This window comes from Hylobates moloch, unplaced genomic scaffold (genome assembly GCF_009828535.3).
Source record: "Hylobates moloch isolate HMO894 unplaced genomic scaffold, HMol_V3 SCAFFOLD_12, whole genome shotgun sequence".
Taxonomy (NCBI): Eukaryota; Metazoa; Chordata; class Mammalia; order Primates; family Hylobatidae; genus Hylobates; species Hylobates moloch.
Window position 1 is genome coordinate 93,317,200 of NW_026652287.1, and position 25,423 is coordinate 93,342,622.

At 42.5% G+C, this 25,423-nt stretch overlaps 1 protein-coding gene across 2 annotated transcripts; it reads left to right on the top strand.

The window, feature by feature from the left end:
- Positions 1-24,931, top strand: NUDT4 (nudix hydrolase 4). 2 transcript variants are annotated; one of them, XM_032170898.2, is made up of 5 exons: positions 1-523; positions 16,519-16,629; positions 17,532-17,576; positions 21,480-21,567; positions 21,827-24,931. In XM_032170898.2, the coding sequence occupies exons 1-5, from the start codon at positions 425-427 to the stop codon at positions 22,027-22,029; spliced, it is 546 nt and encodes a 181-aa protein (XP_032026789.1). In that variant the 5' UTR covers positions 1-424; the 3' UTR covers positions 22,030-24,931. The 2 variants fall into 2 exon arrangements, with proteins under 2 accessions (XP_032026789.1, XP_032026790.1); XM_032170899.2 differs by having other exon boundaries at positions 21,483-21,567.
- The last annotated feature ends 492 nt before the right edge of the window (positions 24,932-25,423 follow it).

Genomic DNA, 25,423 nt, shown 5'->3' on the forward strand with positions numbered 1-25,423 from the left:
ACTTAAACCGAGCAGAGGGGGCGGCGCACGGTCGCCGCGGCGCTGCTGCTCAGTGGGAGCAGGTCTTCGCAACTGTCTCCGCGTGGCGCGCGCCTTTAGCCGCCCTTCCTCTGGCGGCTACGGCCGGAGGGAGCGGAGGCGAGCAGGAGTCGGGCTCCATGGAGAGCGGCGGACAACTGGGCAGAGGCGGAGCCTTCATCTCGGCACCCGGGCTCCAGTGACCCGCGCTAGCGTCCCGTCCCGCCCACGTCCGAGCGGCCGCCGGCCCCGGGACTGACCGGCCTCGCGGCACCTCCCGCACCGACTAGCGCTCCCGGGCGCTCCTGCGCCCGACTCGCCCTCGCCCCCACTCCCCGGCGGGGTGGCGGCGGCCGGGCCCCCACGGCGGCGGCCGGAGCAGCAGCAGCAGCAGGAGCCCGCCTCTATGATGAAGTTCAAGCCCAACCAGACGCGGACCTACGACCGCGAGGGCTTCAAGAAGCGGGCGGCGTGCCTGTGCTTCCGGAGCGAGCAGGAGGACGAGGTAGGGCGCCCGGCGCCGCACGCTGCCCTCCGGGGCTCCGGGATCTGGGGCCCGGGTGCTTCCCCTCGCTCCCCGCCCCTGCTCAGGCTGCCGGGCTGGGAGGGATTAGCCCCCTTCCTCCCTCCCTCCTTTCCTCCCTCACTTCTTCCTTCCTTTCTTTGGGCTGATAGATGAGACAAAGGGGGCTCGCCCAGCCCGTTGCTCCATCTGGGCACTCGAGAAGGCGCCTGGTCCCTGGGAAGGTCCCGGGCCGTGTAAGGCTCGCCTAGCGGGAGTCACCATCTTAACGTGCGAATTGAGTTGAAAGCCGGATAAACCTCGAGTGCTTAGCGAGAGGAGGGTGGAAATGGCGTGAGTGTTGCAGCAGAGCCCTTGTGCCTCTTTTACGTATTTTCCTTCCATGTTACAGCCGTTTGCGGTCTCGGATTCGATCTAAGCATGTTTGTGGAGTAACAGACAGTCCTCGTGCTTGGAATTGAGGACCCCACAGTCTAGTCTTGGCAATTCTTGTGGGTCCATGAACCCGCAAGCTGTTGGGATAATTATGCCTCATTTTTAAAACGGCCTTCCCTTCTTAAAGTTTTCTGACTGCAGAAAAATGGTTAGTGAAAAATGTGGAATAATGCCAAAAGGGAGACGATGGACTAGAGATGGGCAAAGCTGCCATTTTCAGACAGTAATCTCCAGCTCTCAGCTTATGTGTAAAGGGTTCTTTGCTGTCTGGCTTGACATCTGGAAAGGAGTAGCCTTTCTCGTTCTAAGAGCAGTCGTTCTTCTGTAATGTACCCATCTGCATTGGGCTGAGAATGAGACCCTTGGGGTTTCCCTGGAGAGCGATTTTTACTTAATTCAGTCATATTTATTTAAAATGGCTAACTGTTGAAGTTTGCTTAGGGCAATAGTAGCCTTTTGGTATTGCCACTCTTAAGATAAATTACACAGGTGAAAAAAATTAATATTCTGAGTTCTGCTTTCATAACCAACCGTGTATAAAATACTAGGCTAAGGCTGGAGATGGGAATTTAATGGCTTCCTTACTGCTAGTCCCTGTAGTTGTGATGAGTATGACACAGAATACACTCAGTGGCTTAGTTCTTGTTATGTTAACGAAAAGTTCTCGAAATTTGCCCTTCAAACCCTTGTTTTGCCTTTATTTTTTTGAAAAGAAACCAAGCCCTTTAAATGGGTTGCCCTGTGCTCACTCATAACCTTTACGTATTAGACTTGAATCCCAAACGAGTGTGCAGAGAAATAACGGCCCCAGCCTTTGAGATGGGTCTGCTTAGGAGAGCTAGAAACTGCAAAGGGAAAGGTTATTAACTTTTACAAAATGAACAAGTCAACAAGCATTAAGTGTGTTCTGTAAAAAAGATAAAGCCTTAGCGGAAAGGGGCCATGTTGAGGCAAAGTAGTAAACTTTAAATATAAAAGAAATGATAGCCAAAAGGGATCAAGATAGATCAAGGATCTTGTCTGGTTTCCTCAGTATTGGGTAATGATATTCTTAATTAAGTGCTTACAATGTGCCAGGCGCTGCCAGAAGAAAACTTGTTATACATTTAATCCTTTTAACACTGGGAGGTAGTGAAGTTACTCCCATTTTATAGGTGAGGAGACAGTTGCAGAGCATAAGTACTTTCCCAAATGACACAATTAGGAAGTGGTAGAATCAGGATTCAGGGTCCAGTCCGTACTCCTGACGGTGGGCTCTGTTGAATGAGTGAGATTTTTGTGAGGCTAAGTTTGGCAGCCTTTCTGAAAGTGGCGACTGAAGTGTTGCCATAATGTGAACTTGGAATTCAGGCTTTGTAAAAATACTAGACTCTAGGGGAAAATATGAGTGATGGAAATTGAAATGATGATCTATATTGTGTTTATGGTAAAGCAAAGACTGATAGAAGCTTTAGGAATTACTTTAGCAATAAAAATAAATGATTATTTTTATGCTTGGATATTCTTTCTACTGAAATAAATACTAAATTCATAGCGTCTGGTTGAGTCAAGAGACCAGTGTCATTAGGTAAGGTGAAGTAGGGGGCAAGTTTCGGAGAATGTATTAGAGAAATCCATTGTGTAAAACTTTGTAAATCTGATAACCTGTAGGTTGAGAATCAAGAGAGTGAGTCATCTTGTTAGAGGATATGATCTGAGGGAAGACTCTAGAATTCTCCTTAAGTGAAATGCACAGCCAACTTTAACATCTGGTTTAGCTCTTCAGAATTTTCATTTCTGTGATTGTGTGTAGTTGAGGCTCTATCTATTACATGATGATTACAGAATAAACTCTGTTAGCTTTCCTGGAGATCCTATTGTTTCTCTATGAATTTGCCTTCACTCTGTTGAAATTGCATTGCCAGACTTCCCAGGACAGTCTAGAAAACCAGCTTGAACCCACCTCTCTAGTTAATAGGTGAGAAATGTTTCCCTCTACTGGATGAAAAACACCTAGATCCTGGTTAGGAGATTTAAATATATGTTTTGTTTGAGGATGAAATGTTTATGTAGAGTACAAATGGAAGTTAAAAGAGTAATTGCAATTTGACCCCAAAAAAGCTATGTGGTGCTCCCATCTGGCTGTTCCTGTATTGAAGTTCTCAGTAAGTTTCTGCTTTAGAACAGATTGTTCTAGGAAAGAAGGTTCTAAGAGCAGTTATTCTTTTAAGGTGGCTTTATATATTAAATATTTTCCATTTTATCTTTTGCTGTTCTATAGGGTAAATAAGTATTAGTATTTGTTTAGGAAGAAATTAGGTAGCAGAAGTAACCTATCCCAAGGTCACAGAAGCTGGCAGATCCTTTTGAGCTCTGGTCCTTTGTTTCTAAATGTTTTGTTTATTTGACCTACCTCCCCAGCTAGTTATTTCTGTGGGGAAGCACCCTCAGTTTTGGCAGCTGGGCTTCTAAACAGGCCTACAACTAATTGCCCTGTAGAGTAGCTGGGTTCTGTGCTTGTACAGTGAAAGATGCTTTTACAAATAGGTAATCAGAAATGGATTCTGTTGAATGTATTTGCATATATGATAGTTTAAAAGGGGATGAAGAGATGAGGTCTTAGCTCCTAAGAAACATTCTGTAGGGGAAGGTTGGACAAGGGATCAATGGAAAGGGAAATAAAGTAAGGGAAAAGTGCGGCCGGGTATTCTGGGGTTCAGATCCAATGTGAGTCATTTGGAGTTGGATGTGGGTGACTGGGAGAGGAGGGACCAGATGTCCCAAATAGAGCAAGACTTGGGGCTGTGGTAGATTTGGCTACAGCTTAGGGATAGCATAGAATCAGTAATAGTTGAAAAATATGCAACACTTCAAATGTAAGGTTAAGAAATTGCTACACAAGAACAAAGTTTTGTTTTGAACTTAGTTTTGAACAAAGAACATTTAGATATTAGATATGTTCGAGCTTGAGAGTGATCTGGCAGCAAAATAGGTTTAGACTGCTAAGGGGAGAAGTAGAATGACTTGATCCTGGGTGAAATCCAGACATAGTTGCAAGAGAGGCATTAACGAATCAGTCTTAAGGACTAACCACTACAGGCCAGGCGGGTGGCTCAGGCCTGTCATCCCAGCACTTTGGGAGGCGGAGGTGGGCGGATCACCTGAAGTCAAGTGTTCGAGACCGGCCTGGCCAACATGGCGAAACCCTGTCTCTACTAAAAATACAAAATACAAAAAGTAGGTGGGCGTGGTGGCATGTGCCTGTAATCCCAGCTACTCAGGAGGCTGAGGCATGAGAATCCCTTGAACCTGAGGCGGAGGCTGCAGTGAGCCGAGATCATGCTATTGCACTCCAGCCTGGGCAACAGAGCAAGACCTTGTCTGCAAAAAAAAAAAAAAGAAAGAAAAAAACCACTACTCTTCCATAGGACTTGCTGCCCTAATTAGCTTTTAAGCTCTATGAGCCAGGGGCTGTCTTCTACAGATGGTCTGCTATAATGCTGAATATATATTCCTGAAAAATCTTGAGTTGTACAAAATCATGCAGTAAAGCTTTGAAGTGGGAAAAGTCGAGTCTGAAAACCAGAGCTCCGATGAACAACAAAAATATTACTAGAGTTAAATCTCAACTAGCATTTTTATACTTAGAATCAACAGTCAGTCCACCCTTTTCACACATACTCTGGGGCTCATAGTTCTTCAGAGTTAAGTTCTTGAAGGTATTTGTTTCAAATGGAGACCACTTTCATCAAATATAAGTACTATCCAAAGGTAGCCTTTCTTTTTTTTTTTTTTTTTTTTGAGACAAGCTCACTGCAAGCTCCGCCTTCCAGGTTCACGCCATTCTCAAGTAGCTGGGACTACAGGCGCCCGCCACCATGCCCGGCTAATTTTTTGTATTTTTAGTAGAGATGGGGTTTCACTGTGTTAGCCAGGATGGTCTTGAGCTCCTGACCTCATGATCTTACCCACCTTGGCCTCCCGAAGTGGTGGGATTACAGGCATGAGCCACCGTGCCCAGCTTGGAAGCCTTTTTTAAACACAGGGAAGTGTCACCAACTTCTTCATCTGTGCCTCCAGCTCTCCCAGAAGGTTTCCTGTCATTAAACCAGGCATTAATGCAGAATTTGCATTGGATTTTTTTTTTTTTTCTTTAGGGTCTTGGTGTAACTCAAGCCTTTCTCTAATTGAAAAAAAGCTTACCCCGTCACTTTAAAACATTGACCTGCTAGGTAAAAAAGCCATGGTCAACCTGACTTACCACATTATTGATAATACTTATCTACCAATCCCATATAACTTAGAGCTAAACATAGTTTAGAAGAAAGAACTGTTATTTCTGGTCTACTCTGCCTCTGTGGTCCAAAAAGAAGTACTAATTTTCTTAATAATAGTAGATAGCTGTTTAGCATGTATCAAACCATTTTCATAACCTATGTTCTTTTAAAATGTCTATGTGCATAGTGGGTGTTCCTAATAACACTGCTGGCCTAATTTTGGCTAAATTTTGGTTAAGTGTAGTAGAAGTAGGTTAACATGTAGTTTTAACCATTCGTGATACCCTGATTCATGATAATTTGGAAACAAAGAACAGCAACCTCGAAACAGCCTCTAAGTAGGCCAGGTGCAGTGGATCACACCTGTAATCCCAGCCCTTTGGGAGGCCAAGGTGGGTGGATCACCTGAGGTCAGGGTTCAAGACCAGCCTGGGCAACATGGCAAAACCTCATCTCTACTAAAAATACAATAATTAGCCAGGCGTGGTGGTGTGTGCCTGTAGTCCTGGCTACTCCAGAGGCTGAGGTAGGAGAATCCCTTGAACCCAGGAGGCGGAGGTTGCAGTGAGCTGAGATTGCTGCACTGCACTCCAGCCTGGGCGACAGAGCGAGACTGCATCTCAAAAACAGCAACAACAACAGTTTCTGAATAGCTACAGTTTTCATAATAAACCTCTTCATTCTTAGGGATCACTTGAGGTTCTCTGGATGGCTCCTCCGCTTCTCTTCCTGGGAACAGAAGTGGTATCTGTAGTGGTTGGAGTTCCTAGAGCCAAGCCATGACAATTGCAGCTTTAAGGGTAAAAGCCGAAACACAAATGGGAATTCGAGGCCTAGGTACCTACAGCCTCTGAAGGCATAAATGCATTATATAGCCCTTGAACAGCACCCTTTTATACATCGCCAGCGAGGAGGACCCGTCAGGTGATAAAGGGTATAGATGCTATACAATAGATCAGGGGTGCCCAATCTTTTTTTTTTTCTCGCTCTGTCACCAGGCTGGAGTGCAGTGGTACAATCTTAGCTCACTACAAACTCTGCCTCCTAGATGCAAGCGATTCTCCTGCCTCAGCCTCCCGAGTAGCTGAGACTACAGGCGTGTGCTACCACGCCCAGCTAATTTCTTGTATTTTTAGTAGAGACGGGGTTTCACTATGTTGGCCTGGATGGTCTCGATCTCCTGACCTCGTGATCTGCCCACCTCAGCCTCCCAAAGTGCTGGGATTACAGGCGTGAGCCACCGTGCCTGGCCTGGGGTGCCCGATCTTTTAGCTTCACTGGGCCTCATTGGAAGAATTGTCTTGGGCCAACATAAAATACACTAACATAAATGATAGCTGGTAAGCTAAAAAAGTAATAGTTGCAAAAATATTTTATAATATTTTAAGAAAGTTTACAAATTTGTGTTTGGCTGCATTCAAAGCCATCTTGGGCTGCATGCAGTCCACGGGCCACAGGTTGAGCAGGCTTGCAATAGATCATTCTAATTCACAGACTTTTATCTAGTAAGATTTACGGTTGGTTTCCTGTTGACTACTGTCAATACACTATTCTTTTTTTTTAAGAGTCTCACTCTGTCACCCAGGCTGGAGTGCAGTGATGCGACCTCAGCTCACTGCAACCTCCGCCTCCCAGGTTCAAGCCATTCTCCTGCCTCATCCTTCCAAGTAGCTGGGATTACAGGCACATGCCATCACGCCTGGCTAATTTTTGTATTTTTAGTTGAATTTTTATTTGAATTTTAGTTAAATTTTGTATTTTTAGTCACCATGTTGGCCAAGCTGATCTCTTACTCCTGACCTCAAATGGTCTACCTACCTCGGCCTCCTAAAGTGCTGGGATTACAGGTGTGAGCCACCATGGCCAGGCAATACACTATTCTTAAAGTGATAAATGCTTCTCTCCAAATGCTTAAAACCTTAGGTATCTAGGAAAAGAAATAACTCTTCAGCAGTGCCAGGTGAGCGGTGTTTTATTCTGGTAATTGTCAATACATGGAAAGAGGGAGTAAGATTTAGTAGTGTAGTAGGAAGAATGCTTATGTGAAGATAGGTTGAATAGAGTAGGAAGAGATGTCTTCACTTTTCACCACACTAATAGCGTTGGTTTTGGGATCTGAGTGTGCTCCAGGTCTGGCTCTGCAACCTGGTAGAATAAGTAGCATCCTTTTCGTAAATCTTTCATATGGTCACAGCTCTGATTTATCTGGAAGGTTGAATGCATCTTCCTTCATCTCTGTCATCACTAATGTAACAGACCGGCATCTTGATGGATACAGAAAATCTAATATACTCAGAGAAGGGAATTTCAAACCTATGAATGACCATGTGTGGCTCTGTCAACTATTGGTGTGTCTTTGTAGAATGAGCTTTTATAACCCATCTTTAGAGCATTAATTAGCATGCTAACTATACTAGTAGATTTGGGGGTATTATAGAAATGTATAGATGGCTGTTGTGTGCGTTTAGAGGGAGTATTGAAGAATAATGCATTGTGATAGGGTTCTACAGATTGAGATTCTTCCACTTTTCTAGGAGGGGCTTAGGAGCAGCTGCCCATTATTTGAAATCAATATTATTGCAAGAAAAGCAACCGTTATGATTATGTTGCTGTGATTCCGCAAATGGCGCCCCCAAAACAAGCTAAAAAAAATCTTTACAATAAATTGTGCTGAAATTTGATTTTAGATTTCTGCATGTATAGATTTTATATATATAGTAAATCTTTTAAAAAATATATATGCGTGTATTATATATATATATGTATATATATACATAATTTTTTTTCTTTTTGGGACAGAATCTCACTTCTGTTACCCAGGCTGGAGTGCAGTGGCACAATCATGGCTCACTGCAGCCTCGACTTCCCAGGCTCAGATGATTCTCCCACCTCAGCCCCCTGAGTAGCTTGGACTACAGGTACATGCCACCATGCCTGGCTAATTTATCAATTTTTTTGTAGAGACAGGGTCTTCGCCTAGGCTGGTCTTGAGCTCCTGGACTCAGTCCGCCTGCCTTGGCTTCCCAAAGCACCGGGATTACAGGTGTGAGCCATTGTGCCTGGCCTATAGAAGATATTAATAGTTCAGGCTGGGCACAGTGGCTCACACCTGTAATCCCGGTGCTTTGGGAGGCTGAGGTGGGTGGATCATTTGTGGTCAGGAGTTCAAAACCAGCCTGGCCAACGTGGTGAAACCCATTCTCCACTAAAAATACCAAAAAAAAAATGAGCCGAGCATGTGTATACCTGTAATCCCAGCTACTCAGGAGGCTTATGCACGAGCATTGCTTGAATCCAGGAGGCAAAGGTTGCAGTGAGCCGAGATCGCACCATTGCACTCCAACCTGGGTGACAGAGTGAGACTCTGTTTCAAAAAAAAGCTATTAATAGTTGAGTTTTCCACAGAGTTTTAGTAGAAAAGATATAACGAAGCTGAAAAATGTGAATATATAACTAGTAAAAACACGGACTGCTCAGGACTAGTATCTCCAAAATTTATGTAAGAAATAAAATTTCCATTATTGACTATACTAGATATTTTCATCATTCTCAAGAAAAATTTTTTGTGGAACACTTAAAATTTGTATTAGCAGATACGTCAAATCTTTTGTCTAGGTTGGAAAACTTAACTGGAAGAACACAGCTAAATCTTTGATAGTGAAAGTATACCTTCTTATTAATTTTGGCCTCTGGAAAACAATACTGAATGGACTCTGATTTTTTTTATTATTATTTTTGAGACAGAGTCTCACTGTGTTGCCCAGGCTGGAATGCAGTTGTGCTGTCTCAGCTCACTGCAAACTGCCTCCTGGATTCAAGTGATTCTTCTGCCTCAGCCTCCCGAGTAGCTGGGATTACAGGCATGCACCACCATGCCCAGCTAGTTTTTATATTTTTAATAGAGATGAGGTTTCACCATCTTGGCCAGGCTGGTCTTGAACTCCCGACCTCAAGTGATCCTCCTGCCTCGGCTTCCCAAAGTGCTGGGATTATAGGTATGAGCCACTGCACCCGGCTAGACTGTTTTATTTGCATGCTCTTTACCAAACGTGTTTTTTCAAGCTGAATTGCTTTAGTAGTTCTATAAAAACGTAGTCCAGAAAAATCTACATTGATGATTTTCATCTTCAACAGATTCCAAGTGACTTCAACAGAAAAGCTGTAATTCTTGAGTTCTTGATAGTTCTGGAGTGACAATACTCCACTACGGTGCAACTCCTCACCACCATCCCCAGTTTCTCTTTTATAATCTCAGGCTTTTTAACTTGGTGAAATGTTTTTCTGGAAAGAGAAATGGTCATATAGCACTGAACAATAGAGCAGGTGTGGGGGTTCTTAGGAAACACTGAGTTATGTTTTCATCTTAATCTCAACCCCTTGCCTAAAAAGTTGTTAGTGTCCTCTGTTGTCTGCCTAATTAAAATATAAACATGCTCCAATGTGATACCAACTTTTTTTCATCTGTACTGGTCTAGATCTAGTGCTGGGGACCGCTTCCAAGTGCATGACAGACCCCAGGTAATCACAGGATGGCCTAGCTATCACACTTGTTGGCCTTAAGTTAAAAAACTTTTCACTGTTATTGGGGTGGGGGGCAGGTAGGGGACTGTTTTAATTGTCCTTTCTACTAATGCTATTCATATTTTTCCACCCTGGCAGACATACACTATCATCCAGTCTATTCTCTTATCTGGAGTGTATCCCTCAGTTCTTGCTCACTCTTAGTCACTGCCATCTCCCCACCACCACCCCCAAGATGTGGCCTTGCCCTCATTTGAACACCCAAATGAACTATTCAAGATAAGTAGGCAAGTACTTAATGAAACAGACAGACTTTCAAATCTGTCACCATGACATCTGTGTGAGACCTCTTTTCATAAGCTAGTTGTTTAGATTGCCAATCATTTCTATATCACAGATATTAAGTACCCATTTAAAGCGATCATTTTATGGAAAGATAATTTGAAGTTATTGGTTTGACTAAATTTATTCTTCCTGGGATGTCAAGGGAGTCTTAGATGATAAGTTACTGGATTAGGCCAAATCGTTTGTCCACAATTTATAGTGATATAGATTTATATACATGTATATGTTCTTGCAGTTTTTAGACACAAAATATTGAGCATTCTATGTGACTTTACTCCAACCCCACCTCCAAGAATATAAGCTCTTTGAGGGAAAGATGTATATTCAGTATCTTTTCATCACATACAATTCTTGTTGAGTATCACACAATTAGTAGATAAGGAACAAAATCAGCAACTTCTTTCTCCACAGTGCTTCTCTTTAATATGGAGAACTTGTGCTGAATTGTCACTTTTTGACAGGAGTCAGTCTGTTCTCTATCCTTCTAGAGGTTGAAGATTGTAAAGACAAAAGTGAATGGATTTAGTTTGGATAGCATGTGCATGATGCTTCTTTCCTGCTAGCCCATTTTCATGATTCTGATTTTCTTTTGAAAAGCGTTTTTGTAATCCCAGCACTTTGGGAGGCCGAGGCGGGCGGATCACGAGGTCAGGAGATCGAGACCACGGTGAAACCCTGTCTCTACTAAAAATACAAAAAAATTAGCCGGGCGTGGTGGCGGGCGCATGTAGTCCCAGCTACTCGGAGAGGCTGAGGCAGGAGAATGGCGTGAACCCGGGAGGCGGAGCTTGCAGTGAGCAGAGATTGCGCCACTGCACTCCAGCCTGGACGACACAGCGAGACTCCGTCTCAAAAAAAAAAAAAAAAAAAAAAAAAAAAAAAAAAAAAAAAAAAAAAAAAGGCGTTTTAAAGTGGTAAGGTTTTGCATGAAAATTAAAAGTGGATAAATAACTAACAGTTACATATTCTACCTGTTCTGAAAAGGATATACCAATAATTGGCTGTAGATGTCCGATATGTGACCCTTGAGATGAGCACTTGAAATATGACTGGACTAAGGAATTGAATTTTAAATTTTATTTAATCTTAAATTTAAACATATGATGCTCGTGGTGACTGTGTTAGCTTTAGAGCCTCAAAAGCACGAAAGGTTCAAAAGTAGCAGAGTTTAGGACAGACTGGAATTAATTGGCAGATCAAGGGCCCAGAGGAGCCCAGTTCCATCTGCAGGTTTGTCAATTTAGATGAGTAGACAAGTGCTTAATGATTTGAAACATACTGGATTTCAAAACTACCATCACCAGAAGTTGGATATTAGCAAATCTGCCTTAAGCTAGTAGTTTAGATGTGAATCATTTCTGGACCATAGATAATTACTCATTTAAATTTATCGGCTTTTTTTTTGAAAGATACATTTGGCTGGGTGTGGTGGCTCATCCTGTAATCCCAGCAGCTTGGGAGGTTGAGGTGGGCAGATCACCTGAGGTCTGGAGTTCAAGACCAGCCTGACCAGCATGGAGAAACCCCGTCTCTACTAAAAATACAAAATTAGCTGGGCGTGGTGGCACATGTCTGTAATCCTAGCTACTTGGGAGGCTGAGGCAGGAGAATTGCTTGAACCGGGGAGGCGGAGGTTGCAGTGAGCCGAGAGTCTTATATCATAAATTATTGGATTGTGCTAAATCACTTATCAAATTTATATACTATTTTCATGAGGCTTTCTAAAAAGTAATTTATGAAAGAGAGATGTTGAGACACAAGGGTTCCATGTTACTGACTTTTGGAAGAAAAGTTTAGTCATGCTGATGTCTTGTAGATGCAGGATTGGTTTTAAATCTGAAGCGTAGGCTGGGCGTGGTGGCTGACACCTGTAATCCCAGCATTTTGGGAGGCCAAGGCAGGTGGATCACGAGATCAGGAGTTCAAGACCAGCCTGGCCAAGATGGTGAAACCCCATCTCTACTAAAAGTACCAAAATGAGCTGGGCTTGGTGGCGGGAGCCTGTAATCCCAGCTACTCGGGAGGCTGAGGGAGGGAATTGCTTGAACCAAGGAGGTGGAGGTTGCAGTGAGCCGAGATCACGCCACTACACTCAAGCCTGAATGACAGAGCGAGACTCCATCTCAAAAAAAAAAAAAAAATCTGAAGCATAAAATGTTTCTTCAGAAAAGCAGACACATCTTATACTAATGGGTTTTCAACATTATTAATCTCCTGTAATTTAGCTCTGTCTTGAAGAACTGGAAACATCATAGTCAATGACCTAGATACATGAGACTTTGCATTCCATTTATTCAGGACTGCAACATTTTGAATATGGATGATTTTGAACTCCCGTTACTATTTACTAAGTGATGATGTACTTTTCAGGCGGCTAGCCACCTGCGTTATGTCCCATTATTAACGTAATCCAGGACGTTGCTTAGAGAGCATAAAATTGTGTAACAAGAATTTCATCTAGGCAATAGAAACCAGTTTATTCCTAACCCATACCTAGTGACCAGAAAAAGAGGCCTGTAACTCTGCAGTCCGGACCAGTAGTTGCTGTTTACTTTTCCAGTGATGCGAGACAAACTCTTAACATTTTTATTTAACTTAAAAACTAACATTCACTTGCCAGTCTTGATAGAGGGCCAGTGCCTTTCGTTGCCATAGATCCTCTGTAAGCGTCCAATTTTGAATAAAATACAAAGGTTTTGAAATCTGATTTGTAGTTTCTCTGTTTAAAGTAGAATTTGAACTTAGAGACCCTTGCATGCACTTTTGGATTTTTAATTTTCTTTTTCTAATTTTCTATAAAGTCTCATCTGGGTCCCCCACCCCCACCCCCCCTTTTTTTTGAGACAGTCTCATTCGGTCGCCCAGCCTGGAGTGCAGTGGCATGATCACAGCTCACTGTAGCCTCGACCTCCTGGGCTTAGGTGATCCTTTCCACCACAGCCACCTGAGTAGCTGCTATTATGGGCACATGTCACCATGCCTGGCTGATTTCTGTATTTTTTGTAGAGGGAGTTTTGCAATGTTGCCCAGGCTGTTCTCAAACTCCTTAGTTCAAGAAATCTGCCCACTTTGGCCTCCCAAAGTGCTGGGATGGGATTACAGGAGTGAGCCACCATGCCTGGCCTGGAATGCTGCTTTTCTAAGAGGGGGTTCTATGCCTAAATAGATATTCTTTTTTAACTCAGCATTTTGGGGGCTTGAGAGAAAGCTGGGAGTTGCTAAATTGTCAGCTTGAAACTTTCCAGTTTGGAAAAGTTGAGTTCCTGGTAACTTAGTCAAATGAGAGAGGACTCCTGTGCTGGCTGTGAACTCTTAAAGGCCAGCAGCTCTTGGCAGCAGGGAGGGAGCAGGGCAGATAGAAGTGCTGGCATGCATTAAAAAAAAAAATCAGTCATGGCTCTTGCCTGTAATCCCAGTTGGGAGGCCAAGGTGAGAAGATCACTTGAGCCCATGGTTTTGAGACCTGTCTAGGCAACATGGCAAGACCCCACCAAAATAATACAAAAATCAGACTGGGCGTGGTGGCTTACTCCTGTAATCGCAGCACTTTGGGAGGCCAAGGCAGGCAGATCACTTGAAGTCAGGAGTTTGAGATCAGTCTGGCCAACATGGCGAAACCCCATCTCTACTCAAAATACAAAAATTAGCTGGTCGTGGTGGCAGGTGCCTGTAATCCCAGCTACTTTGGAGGCTGAGGTGGGAGAATCACTTGAACCTGGGAGGCAGAGGTTGCTGTGAGCCAAGACCATGCTACTGCCCTCCAGCCTGGATGACAGGGCGAGACTCCATTTCAAAAAAAAAAAAAAAGTACAAAAATTAGCCAGGCCTGATGGTGGGTGCCTGTACTCCCAACTGCTCAGGAAGCTGGAGTGAGAGGATCACTTGATCCCGGGAAGTGAAGGCTGCAGTCAGCAGAGATTGTGTCACCACACTCCAACCTGGATGTCCAAGTGAGACCCTGTCTTAGTTATCATCATCATCTCAGTTATCATCATCATCTCTGTCCACACTGGGAATTAAACTTCATGATAAACCCTATGTGTTTTCGAGGGAGAACTGTTTAAATTTACTTGAAGGTAGTATACTAAGATAATTTTGTGGACATTTTTGTTCAAATTGACTTATTTATTTTTATTTTTCATTTTTTTGAGACAGGGTCTTGCTCTGTTGCCCAGGCTGAAGTGCAGTGGTGCAATCTCGGCTCACTGCAACCTTTGCTTCCTGAATTCAAGCAATTCTTGTGCCTCAGCCTCCTGAGTAGTTGGGATTACAGGAATGTGCTATCACACCCAGCTAATTTTTGTATTTTCAGTAGAGATGGGGTTTCACCATGTTGGCCAGGCTGGTCTTGAACCCCTGACCTCAGATATCCGCCCACTTCAGCCTTCCAAAATGCTGGGATTATAAGCGTGAGCCACCACGCTCACCTCGAGTTGATTTTAACTTTAGTGAAGTTCAACCTAAGCTAGCCCACAAATATTCCTTTTTTTTTTTTTCCCCCTTTTTTTGAGATAGAATCTAGCTCTGTTGCCCAGGCTGGAGTGTAGTGGCATGATCTCAGCTCACTGCAACCTCCGCCTCCCTGGTTCAAGTGATTCTCCTGCCACAGCCTCCTAAGTAGCTGGGATTACAGGTGCCTGCCACCACGCCCGGCTAATTTTTTGTATTTTTAGTAGCGATGGGGTTTCACCATGTTGGCCAGGCTGGTCTTGAACTCCTGACCTCAGGTGATCTGCCCACCTCAGCCTCCCAAAGTGCTAGGATTACAGGCATGAGCCACCGCGCCTGGCCAAATATTCATTTAAAAGATGGGTATGTAATACCTGTTACCTGTTAAATAAAATCTAGGATACTTGTCTAAAGTAATAGGGTATTTTTGTAACAATTTGTACATTTCAGTCTTTTTTTTTTTTTTTTTTTGAGATGGAGTCTAGCTCTGTTGCCCAGGCTGGAGTGCAGTGGTGCAATCTCTGCTCACTACAACCTCCGCCTCCCGGGTTCAAGTGATTCTCATGCCTCAGTCTCCCAATTAGCTGGGATTACAGGCATGCACCACCACGCCCGACTAATTTTTGTATTTTTAGTAGAGACAGGGTTTCACCATGTTGGCCAGCTGGTCTGGAACTCCTGACCTCAGGTGATCGCCCACCTTGGCCTCCTAAAGTGCTGGGATTATAGATGTGAGCCACCATGCCCGGCCACATTTCAATCTTAATACTATTCTTGGTAAGGGGTCCATAGACTTTTCCAAATTAAGGGCCAGATAAACATTTTAAGCTTTGAGGGCCACACAGTCTCTGTCACAACTGCTTTGACTCTGCCGTTGCATCACTAAAACAACCATAGACAATATGTAAAAATGAGTAAGTGTGACTCGATTCTAATAATTCCATCTGTGGACACTGAAATTTGAATTTCACATAATTTTAAAATGTAAAAATACTTCTGGCTCACAGACTGTGCAGGTGGTGAGCTGCAGATTGCCAGTCCTGTTCTAGATCATAAATGATAGCTGCCTGTTAGCAGAAGGAAGTGACTTTTGCCCATGTATGCAGGTTTAAAATATGAAGGATGCTTCTTGCCACCTAATCATAACAGTAACAAGCACTCTGTATCAAGAATCAGCTTTATGTGCATTTCCCTTTTTCTTTCTCACACATCTGTTATCTTCTTAGTATTCTTATATTTTAGGTGAGGAAACAAGGTAACCTACCTATGGTCATTTCCTTAAATTTGGAATATTCCATAACTAAAGAAACTTATGTGACCATAGACCTCAGTGCATACAACTCTGGCTAATAAGCCAAGTTTCTGTTTTTTGTTTTTTTGAGATGGAGTCCCTGTCACCCAGGCTGGAGTACGGTGGCACGATCTCGGTTCACTGCCACCTCCACCTCCTGGGTTCAAGCGATCCTCCTGCTTCAGCCTCCCAAGTAGCTGGGACTATAGGCGCCCGCTACGACGCCTGGCTAATTTTTTTAGTAGAGATGGGGTTTGCGGTTTCACCGTGTTAGCCAGGATGATCTCGATCTCCTGACCTCTTGATCCGCCCACCTCGGCCTCCCAAAGTGCTGGGATTATAGGCATGAGCCACCCCACCTGGCCAAGTTTCTGTTTTTATCCTTTGTTAGTATCCAATAATTCGAGAGTTTTACCAATGGAATCTGGTAGTTTAAATTATTTTATTAGATACAGGTGATTTGGTAGTGTGACCATGTTAATATTCTGATTTCAGAAAGATGGTGTTTAACAAAGATTGTCAATTGCATTTTTGTGGTATAATTCGCACCCCTAATTTTAATTAAATTTTAAAATGGATTAATCTAGAATAGAGTTACAGCCTCGCAGAGGTTTGAGAATGTTGTTTATATACGAAGTGCTTCTCAGGCTGGAAGTATACAGTTACAGTTCACCTTACAGGTGCTGCTGGTGAGTAGCAGCCGGTACCCAGACCAGTGGATTGTCCCAGGAGGAGGAATGGAACCCGAGGAGGAACCTGGAGGTGCTGCCGTGAGGGAAGTTTATGAGGAGGTGAGATGTTCTTTCACACAAATTCTGTTTTGGAGTTTTAAAAACAAGGCCCTTTGCTGCATAACACTAAGACAGGGAGACGGGTCCAGGAGTGCTTTTTGCCTGATGCAACTTAATTTTTAATTTTTTTTTTTTTTTTTTTTTTTTTTTGAGACGGAGTCTCGCTGTGTTGCCCAGGCTGGAGTGCAGTGGTGCAACCTCGGCTCACTGCAAGCTCTGCCTCCTGGGTTCACGCCATTCTCCTGCCTCAGCCTCTCAAGTAGCTGGGACTACAGGCGCCTGCCACCGCACCCGGCTAATTTTTTGTATTTTTAGTAGAGACGGGGTTTCACCGTGTTAGCCAGGATGGTCTCGATCTCCTGACCTCGTGATCCGCCCGTCTCGGCCTCCCAAAGTGCTGGGATTACAGGCATGAGCTACCGCACCTGGCAATTTTTGTATTTTTAGTAGAGACAGGATTTCACCATGTTGGTCAGACTGGTCTCGAACTCCTGACCTCAGGTGATCTGCCAGCCTCAGCCTCCCAAAGTACTGGGATTACAGGCGTGAGCCACTACACCCGGCCTTAATTTTTGTATTTTTAGTAGGGACACGGTTTCACACATGTTGGCCAGGCTGGTCTCGAACTCCTGACCTCAAGTGATCCTTCTGCCTCAGCCTCCAAAAGTGCTGGGATTACAGGCATGAGCCACAGCACCGAGCCAGAAATACTAATTTTTTATCAGTCCTTGCTACTTATGAAGTAAATGACAATAAAAACTTCACAGAAGCAGGAAGATAGTGAGTTGGTATGGGGAGGGGTATTGTATTTAGATTTAAGTAAATAGCCAGAGTATAACTTGTATTTATATGCATTTTGTTATAAAAAGGTAAACATTTTATATTTCATCTTTTTTTAATAGGCTGGAGTCAAAGGAAAACTAGGCAGACTTCTGGGCATATTTGAGGTGAGTTAAAAAGTAATCTTCACTTCACTGATAATAGAATTAATGATTTCTTCCTAACCAACCAAATAATGTGGCAGCAGCCTGAACCAGACATTTCTCTCAGACTAGCAGTAGGCAGTCAGTCCAGGATTAGGTAGGGAGGGAAGTAAAAGCCACTTTTTCATATGCCATCACTTTTATTTATTTATTTATTTTTAATTAATTTTTTTTTAAGACAGAGTCTCGCTCTGTCGCCAGGCTGGAGTGCAGTGGTGCAATCTTGGCTCACTACAACCTCTGCCTCCCAGATTCAAGCAATTCTCCTGCCTCATCCTCCCGAGTAGCTGGGACTACAGGCACGCGCCACCACGCCCAGCTAAGTTTTGTATTTTTAATAGAGACGAGGTTTCACCATGTTGGCCAGGATGGTCTCCATCGCTTGAACTAGTGATCCGCCCGCCTCGGCCTCCCAAAATGCTGGGATTACAGGCATAAGCCACCGCGCCCGGCTGCCATCACTTTTATACAGCATTACTATGGTAGTGGTTACTTCTGTTTGACAATACAGTGGAGCTGATACTGAAATGTTTATCTTAATCCACTGTAGACTGTTTAGGGTATAGATCTTTTAGGAGGTACAATATTTTTAGTATGACCTAAGAGCTTAGGTCTCTGCCGGGCGCGGTGGCTCACGCTTGTAATCCCAGCACTTTGGGAGGCCGAGGCGGGCAGATCACAAGGCGGGCGGATCACGAGGTCAGGAGATCGAGACCACGGTGAAACCCTGTCTCTACTAAAAATACAAAAAAAATTAGCCGGGCGTGGTGGCGGGCGCCTGTAGTCCCAGCTACTCAGAGAGGCTGAGGCAGGAGAATGGCGTGAACCCAGGAGGCGGAGCTTGCAGTGAGCCAAGATCGCGCCACTGCACTCCAGCCTGGGCGACAGAGCGAGACTCCGTCTCAAAAAAAAAAAAAAAAAAAAAAAAAAGAGCTTAGGTCTCATGTATTTTATCTGGAAATGTCCCTGTTGCCCATAGCAAATAATATTATATGATATACCTAGTGACTTAAAGGATTGTATGAAGATATAAATCTCAGGTACATACAACAGATGCTAAAAGAATAGAATTCTCTTTCATATATTCTCTTATTACTGAAGGCAGAATAGAATTTTCAGGGAGGGAATTTGAATGTGATAGGCACTCTCTGGAAGCCAGGGAGAAAGGAGGTCCAGATGTATTTTCATCCAAGATTCAGACCTAGATACACAGTATACCAGAAACATGGTCACTTTCCTTTTTTCAGGGTACTATTTATAGGTTAGTTCAGTCTTTATAGTAGAACCATATAAATTTTATTTTTAAGCCTTAGAAATTGAGAAAAAATCCCGATTTTGTAGCACTTGGTAGAACTGATGATGTCTTTTACCGGAATACAGTAATTAGGAGTAAAGTTGGCCAGGCGTGGTGGCTCATGCCTGTAATCCCAGAACTTTGGGTCGGCCAAGGCAGGCAGATCGCAAGGTCAGGAATTCAAGACCAGCTTGGCCAATATGGTGAAACCCTGTTTCTACTAAAAATACAAAAATTAGCCGGGCGTGGTGACACACGCCTGTAGTCCCAGCTACTTGGGAGGCTGAGGCAGAATGGCTTGAACCCCGGAGGTGGAAGTTGCAGAGCGACACTCCATCTCAAAAAAAAAAAAAAAAGTCATTCAGGTAGAATTCAATCTTTTCCAGAATTCAGCAATTGCTTCACCTAGTTAAATAGCACCATCTCCTGGTTAAACTGAAAAACATAATGAGGTTTTTACAAATAACACACTTGTCAATATGCTGACAAGGTTTTTGAAGAAAACGTCTCACATTATAAATAAAGCTTAAATAATATGGGAAGGTAACAGTATTAAGTGCTTTACAAATACTGTTTAACAGGATATGTCAATCAAAAAATACCTTTCCCCTTAGAAAATATAAGGGAAAATTGGGTTGCCCTGCCTATTCATCCCAGTGATTTTTACGAATTTGTGAATATAGCATAATAAATGTATTGATTTGTCAGACATAGAAATAAAACAACTGATTCTTAAAAATAATGATGTGTTAAGTGACAGTTGCCTCTAATTTATTGTTGTTTTTATTCCTTCTCAGATATAAAAAGATAATCCTTCCCAGCTGTAAAAACCCACTGTTTTGAGTAGATTATTCAGGTTGTTTGTGGCCAAAATCAGGACAATTATCTAAAGTCGTGGACTATAGCAAAGAAGGCTAATTTAATCAGGATGAAGGAAGGCCAACTTGTTTAATTTTTAACCCAGAAACATGCTCAGGTGCCTGTTTTATTTAATTAATTAATTTATTTATTTATTTATTTTTGAGATAGGGTATCATTCTGTCATCCAGGCTGGAGTGCAGTGGCATGATCTGGGCTCATTGCCACGTCTGCCTCCTGGGCTCAAGCGATCCTTCACTTCAGCCTCCCAAGTAGCCGGATTACAGGCATGCGCCACCACGCCCGGCTAATATTTTCGTATTTTTAGTAGAGACAGGGTTTCACCATGTTGGACAGGCTGGGCTCAAACTCCTGACCTCAAGTGATCTGCACGCCTTGGCCTCTCCCAAAGTACTGGGATTACAGACGTGAGCTTCTGCGCCAGGCCATAGGCTATTCTTTATGTGCACCTTGATAGGCCTGCAGGAGGAGTGCTTAAAGGAACTGGTGCTGTTTGCTCTTACAAAGGCCCTAAAGGAAGCAGTTTTCCATGGCATTGAAAGGTTGTCAGGATTAGCCCCAGGGAAGAGGGGATAGGATAAAAACTATGGGAATGCAGGTCTGTTACTTTAATAAGATTCCATTCAACTCTTAAGATTTTCTTTCTTTCTTTTTTTTTTTTTTTGAGAAGGAGTCTCGCTCTTTCACCCAGGCTGGAGTGCAGTGGCGCGATCTCGGCTCACTGCAGGCTCCTCCCCCCGGGGTTCACACCATTCTCCTGCCTCAGCGTCCCGCGAAGCTGGGACTACAGGCGCCCGCCACCTCGCCCAACTAATTTTTTGTATTTTTAGTAGAGACGGGGTTTCACTGTGTTAGCCAGGATGGTCTCGATCTCCTGACCTTGTGATCCGCCCACCTTGGCCTCCCAAAGTGCTGGGATTACAGGCGTGAGCCGCCGCGCCCGGCCAAGATTTTGTTTATGAAAATAACATCACATAGGCCGGGTAAGGTGGCTCACACCTGTAATCCCAGCAGGTTGGGAGGCCAAGGTGGGCGGATCATGAGGTCAGGGTTTGAGACCATCCTGACCAACATGGTGAAACCCCGTCTGTACTAAAAATACAAAAATTAGCCAGACGTGGTGGCGCGCACATGTAATTCCAGCTACTCAGGAGGCTGAGGCAGGAGAATCACTTGAACCTGGGAGGCAGAGATTGTGGTGAGCTGAGATCGCGCCACTGCACTCCAGCCTGGGCTACAAAGTGAGACTCCCTGTCTCAAAAAAAAAAAAAAAAAAAAGAAAAAAGAAAATAACATCAGATATATAGAAATAAGTGTTAAAAGTTTAGTACTGGAGGCTGGGTCCTCATACCTGTAAGCTCAGTTTTTGGGAAGGCCAAAGCAGGAGGTTCCCTTGAGGGCAGGAGTGGACCAGCCTGGGCAACATTTCCAGACTTCTGCAAAAAAAAGTAGTATTGAGAGCCAATTTCACCGCCAGTAATGACGAAGCTCTAGTTCTAGTCTTCTGTTTAACTTTTAAATGTTTTTTCTTATATAAAATCACTTTTGTGTTGGACTATACAACTGAATATACTTGCCTGTGCTGGGAAATATGCTGTGCTAATCAGCAGTATGCCAGACTAATTTTTTTCCCTTGGAAAACATGTCCATGACTAGCTCCTGTAGATTAAAATGCATTTCTTTTTATATTCAAGCAGAACCAAGACCGAAAGCACAGAACATATGTTTATGTTCTAACAGTCACTGAAATATTAGAAGATTGGGAAGATTCTGTTAATATAGGTAAGTTCCCTTTTGTTATCTGAATACTCTTAAATATATGCTTATATTCCTGTGTCCAGTTTCCATCTTAGATTTTTTTTTTTGGTCACTTTTCATTTAGAGTAGGGAAGATAATTCAAATGTAGAGATGCATATTCATCTTAATTCTTCCCCAACATATTGTTGTCTAACTCATTTATCGGGGAGTAAGTGGACATTACTTAAATGGCTTACTTTTTAAAATGGACTCTCTTGTAACCAATGTCATTCTTTTCTCTAGGAAGGAAGAGAGAGTGGTTCAAAGTAGAAGATGCTATCAAAGTTCTCCAGTGTCATAAACCTGTACATGCAGAGTATCTGGAAAAGCTAAAGCTGGGTTGTTCCCCAGCCAATGGAAATTCTACAGTCCCTTCCCTTCCAGATAATAATGCCTTGTTTGTAACCGCTGCACAGACCTCTGGGTTGCCATCTAGTGTAAGATAGAGAGAACTGGGTAGGCCTCTCCCACCATGTGCAGTCTCATGGGGAGAGGCTTCTTTCGTTTCCTCGTCAAACATCTGAATGACGCTTGCAAACTGTCTGAATTTGCCATGCAAGGTTTTCAAACAATTTGCATGTTTTTCAGATGCTTTCAAATCTTTTTTTTTAAGAAATAGTGTAAAATATTTTAATAAGCCAAAGCCATGTGGAATTTTTGTTTAGATGCCTTAACTGTGCCACACCCCGCAACCCCCTATACTATTGGTTGTCTATTTCTCACAGCATATTTTCAGTTTTGTGTCCATTTGACATCAGTCTGTGGTTTATTTTGTCATCAGATTACTTGTGGGTATACCTCCCCCAAAATTGTTTTCTCATTCACAGCATTAGCATATTCAGCAAATCCATCTGTGGTGGGAATTAAAAATATTATTGGTATTAAAGAAATCCGTTCACCCCAAAACTTGTTTTACAGGATTACAATTTTAATTCAAAATTTCCAGATTTAGGCTATTTCTGTATGATCCAGTAACTTATTTTGTCACAGGGCTTAATTTGCCATTTTTGGGGATTTGTCGACTAATTTGTCTGAATTTTCACAACTGGTATTATGTCACTAGCTACCTGATATGGCTATTTCCCTTATAACTCAATAGTACCTTAACACAAAGTATAACTCTGTAGAGTTGGTGAATATTTTAGGGAAATATTAGCAAAATGCATGTAGTAAAGACATCTTATGAAAACTGTATTCATGGAATTTGATTTAGCATGCTCAGTTGCCAGTTCCCATTATCGATACTCTTTCTATGCAGAATACCTTAGAACCGTTATTTCCCTCAGTGTAGATTGCTCTTAAAATGTATTCAGTTATTTAATCTAGTGGCCCCCAACAGGAGTGGAATCTTGAAACCTAACTCTAAATGCCAGACAGTGATGATTGCATCACAGTTGAGTGAAATGGCTTTCCTGTTCAGCTGTTAGAGACTGAAGATTGTTAGGGCACCTTAGAATGTCTCATCTTTTCTAGGTTGTCAACAGGTACTATTTGTCACATAACTAACTTTCAAGGCACTGGAACATACCTGAACTAAGAATTAAATCTTTTACTTTATACTCACTTAAAATCAAGAATCCCATCTAAAACACATAGGTACCTTATCTGAAACTCTTGCACTTCCCCAACCAGGGCAGAAATGAGGTGGGAGAAGTTTGACTAAAATGAGGGATGGGGGAAAGTAAAATTTTTTTTTTTTTTTTTTTTTTGAGACTCGTTTTGTTGCCCAGGCTGGAGTGCAATGGCACAATCTCGACTCACTGCAACCTCCGCCTCCTGGGTTCAAGCGATTCTCCTGCCTCAGCCTCCCAAGTAGTTGGGATTACAGGCGCCTGCCTCCATGCCTGGCTAATTTTGTATTTTTAGTAAAGACAGGGTTTCTTCATGTTGGTCAGGCTGGCCTCAAACTCCTAACCTCGTGATCCACCCACCTCGACCTCCCAAAGTGCTGGGATTACAGGCATGAGCCACCACGCCCAGCCAAAGATCCTTTTTTTATATAGACTTTAGCCCTTTGTAAATATTGTAACTGGGGAGTATAGAGTAGAATAAGGTATAGTTAAAACATTTGTTCTACAAATTAACCTTTAAAAATATAATTACTGCTAAAAATAGAGTGCTGTTACACTTAAGGAAAATTAGTGCCATTTTGAAAATGAGATCTTGTGCCATAAATACAGCTGAACTAAATATAAATGTTCACAAATTAATGCTGTCAAAGGAATGAGTAAAGCAGAAAAACTTCTAACCAGCAACATTTCATTCTAAAGTACGTAGTGTGATCAAACATTATCATCCAGAATTTTTGTATTTTTTCTTTGTACAGAGGTTACGTATTCTGGGTGTTCTTTTATAAAGGAAACATTTTAAATCCCACAAATTGGCACTTTCTATCTTCAATGGACTAAGATTTTTTTGGTCAATAATCTCTGAAATTTCCTTAAATTATATACTTAACATAGCAGAGAAACTGGATTGTTTTTGTATATAAGACTGCTTCCACCTGAAATGCTATCATAAGTACTGGGGGGTGGGGGAGTGCCTATCTTGTACATGATATTCTTAGAGGTAATAAGGTAATAATGCATGAATTTATTTTATAAACTTGGACTATGTATTTGACATGTAAAATATGTACAGTATTAATGTCAACCATCTCTTTAAAGTTAGCCTATAAATATTGTTGTATAATTTTCTTTGGTCAGAAACATTTGGACTGAGTAGTGACACTCAGTAAGGATTTTCAGTGCCATTTAGCAAACCGTCTTTAGTCTATGCAACTAGCAAAAATCTGCATAATGCAACAATACAGTTTTCACACTTCAAATTTTACATGAGGGGTTCCTCACGATTCTCCTGGAACCCAGTCTAGCAAAATTAGAGGACAGGCCCTAGGGAGATTTATTTCTGTTAAATAGTTAACTCTACTGAGTATAACAGATAGTGTCTACTATCTCAACCCTCCAAAATTTGCAGAGTGTTGGGACTGTCATTTGTGATTTTTTTGGGGGGGTGGGGTAGTTGAATAAAATTGGGCAGCTAAATTTTTCAGTTCCATGTGCCTCCCAAATAAAAAACAAAATAAGTAGTTTTTGTGAATTGACTTGCAGACAAAGTAGAAACTGTCCTGCATGATGTTGTTATTTTGTAAACAGATGACATTTTCCAACCAGGCACATGCCATCCAATTTTTTGTCAATCACACTGTTGTATAAAGCAGCAGAACTGAAGGGGAAAAATGATTGTTGTATACACTGAATTGCTTTGCATGGTCTCATTTGAGATAATTGATGTAAGAATCTTGACTTTTTTATATTTGGAAACATCAAATAAAAATGGAAAAAATGATCGTGGCTTTAAAAAAAAACAAGAAAACACAACACATGAACTCAGATTTGCAAACCAGGTTTCTGAAACTTTGGGTAAGGTGTATGCTTTTAACTTTGAAATGTATAAACACCCAGCGGAAACGTATACCTTTCAGTGCGTAGTGCATTATGTGCTCACCATGGATTGTTTAAACTGTGTTCAAATATTCCCCCTCCAAGTGAAAGCCTGTCGGGAGTTCCACAGTAACACCTTTACTGTTCTCCCGTTGATGATCATATACATTACCTCTTCCTAGCGGTACATTTGTGTGATCCTTACTAGTGGAATTACTGGGTTAAAAGGAAATGCTTACCACTAAGATGTCAGTATTCTCCTCATGGATATTTTCCATCTTAATGTTGCCAGTCTAATAGTATAGTATGTGGTTGCTTTATTGCTGTTCTCCCCACCCCCATGGAGTTGTGTCATTATTTTAATGAATATGAGCTCTTGACTTACTCTAGAATTCTA

Coding starts and splice junctions, on each gene's coding strand:
- NUDT4 (XM_032170898.2), top strand. CDS start 425: ATGATGAAGTTCAAGCCCAACCAGACGCGGACCTACGACCGCGAGGGC. Junction 524..16,518: donor GGAGCGAGCAGGAGGACGAG/GTAGGGCGCCCG, acceptor TTCACCTTACAG/GTGCTGCTGGTGAGTAGCAG. Junction 17,577..21,479: donor GACTTCTGGGCATATTTGAG/GTGAGTTAAAAA, acceptor TTTATATTCAAG/CAGAACCAAGACCGAAAGCA.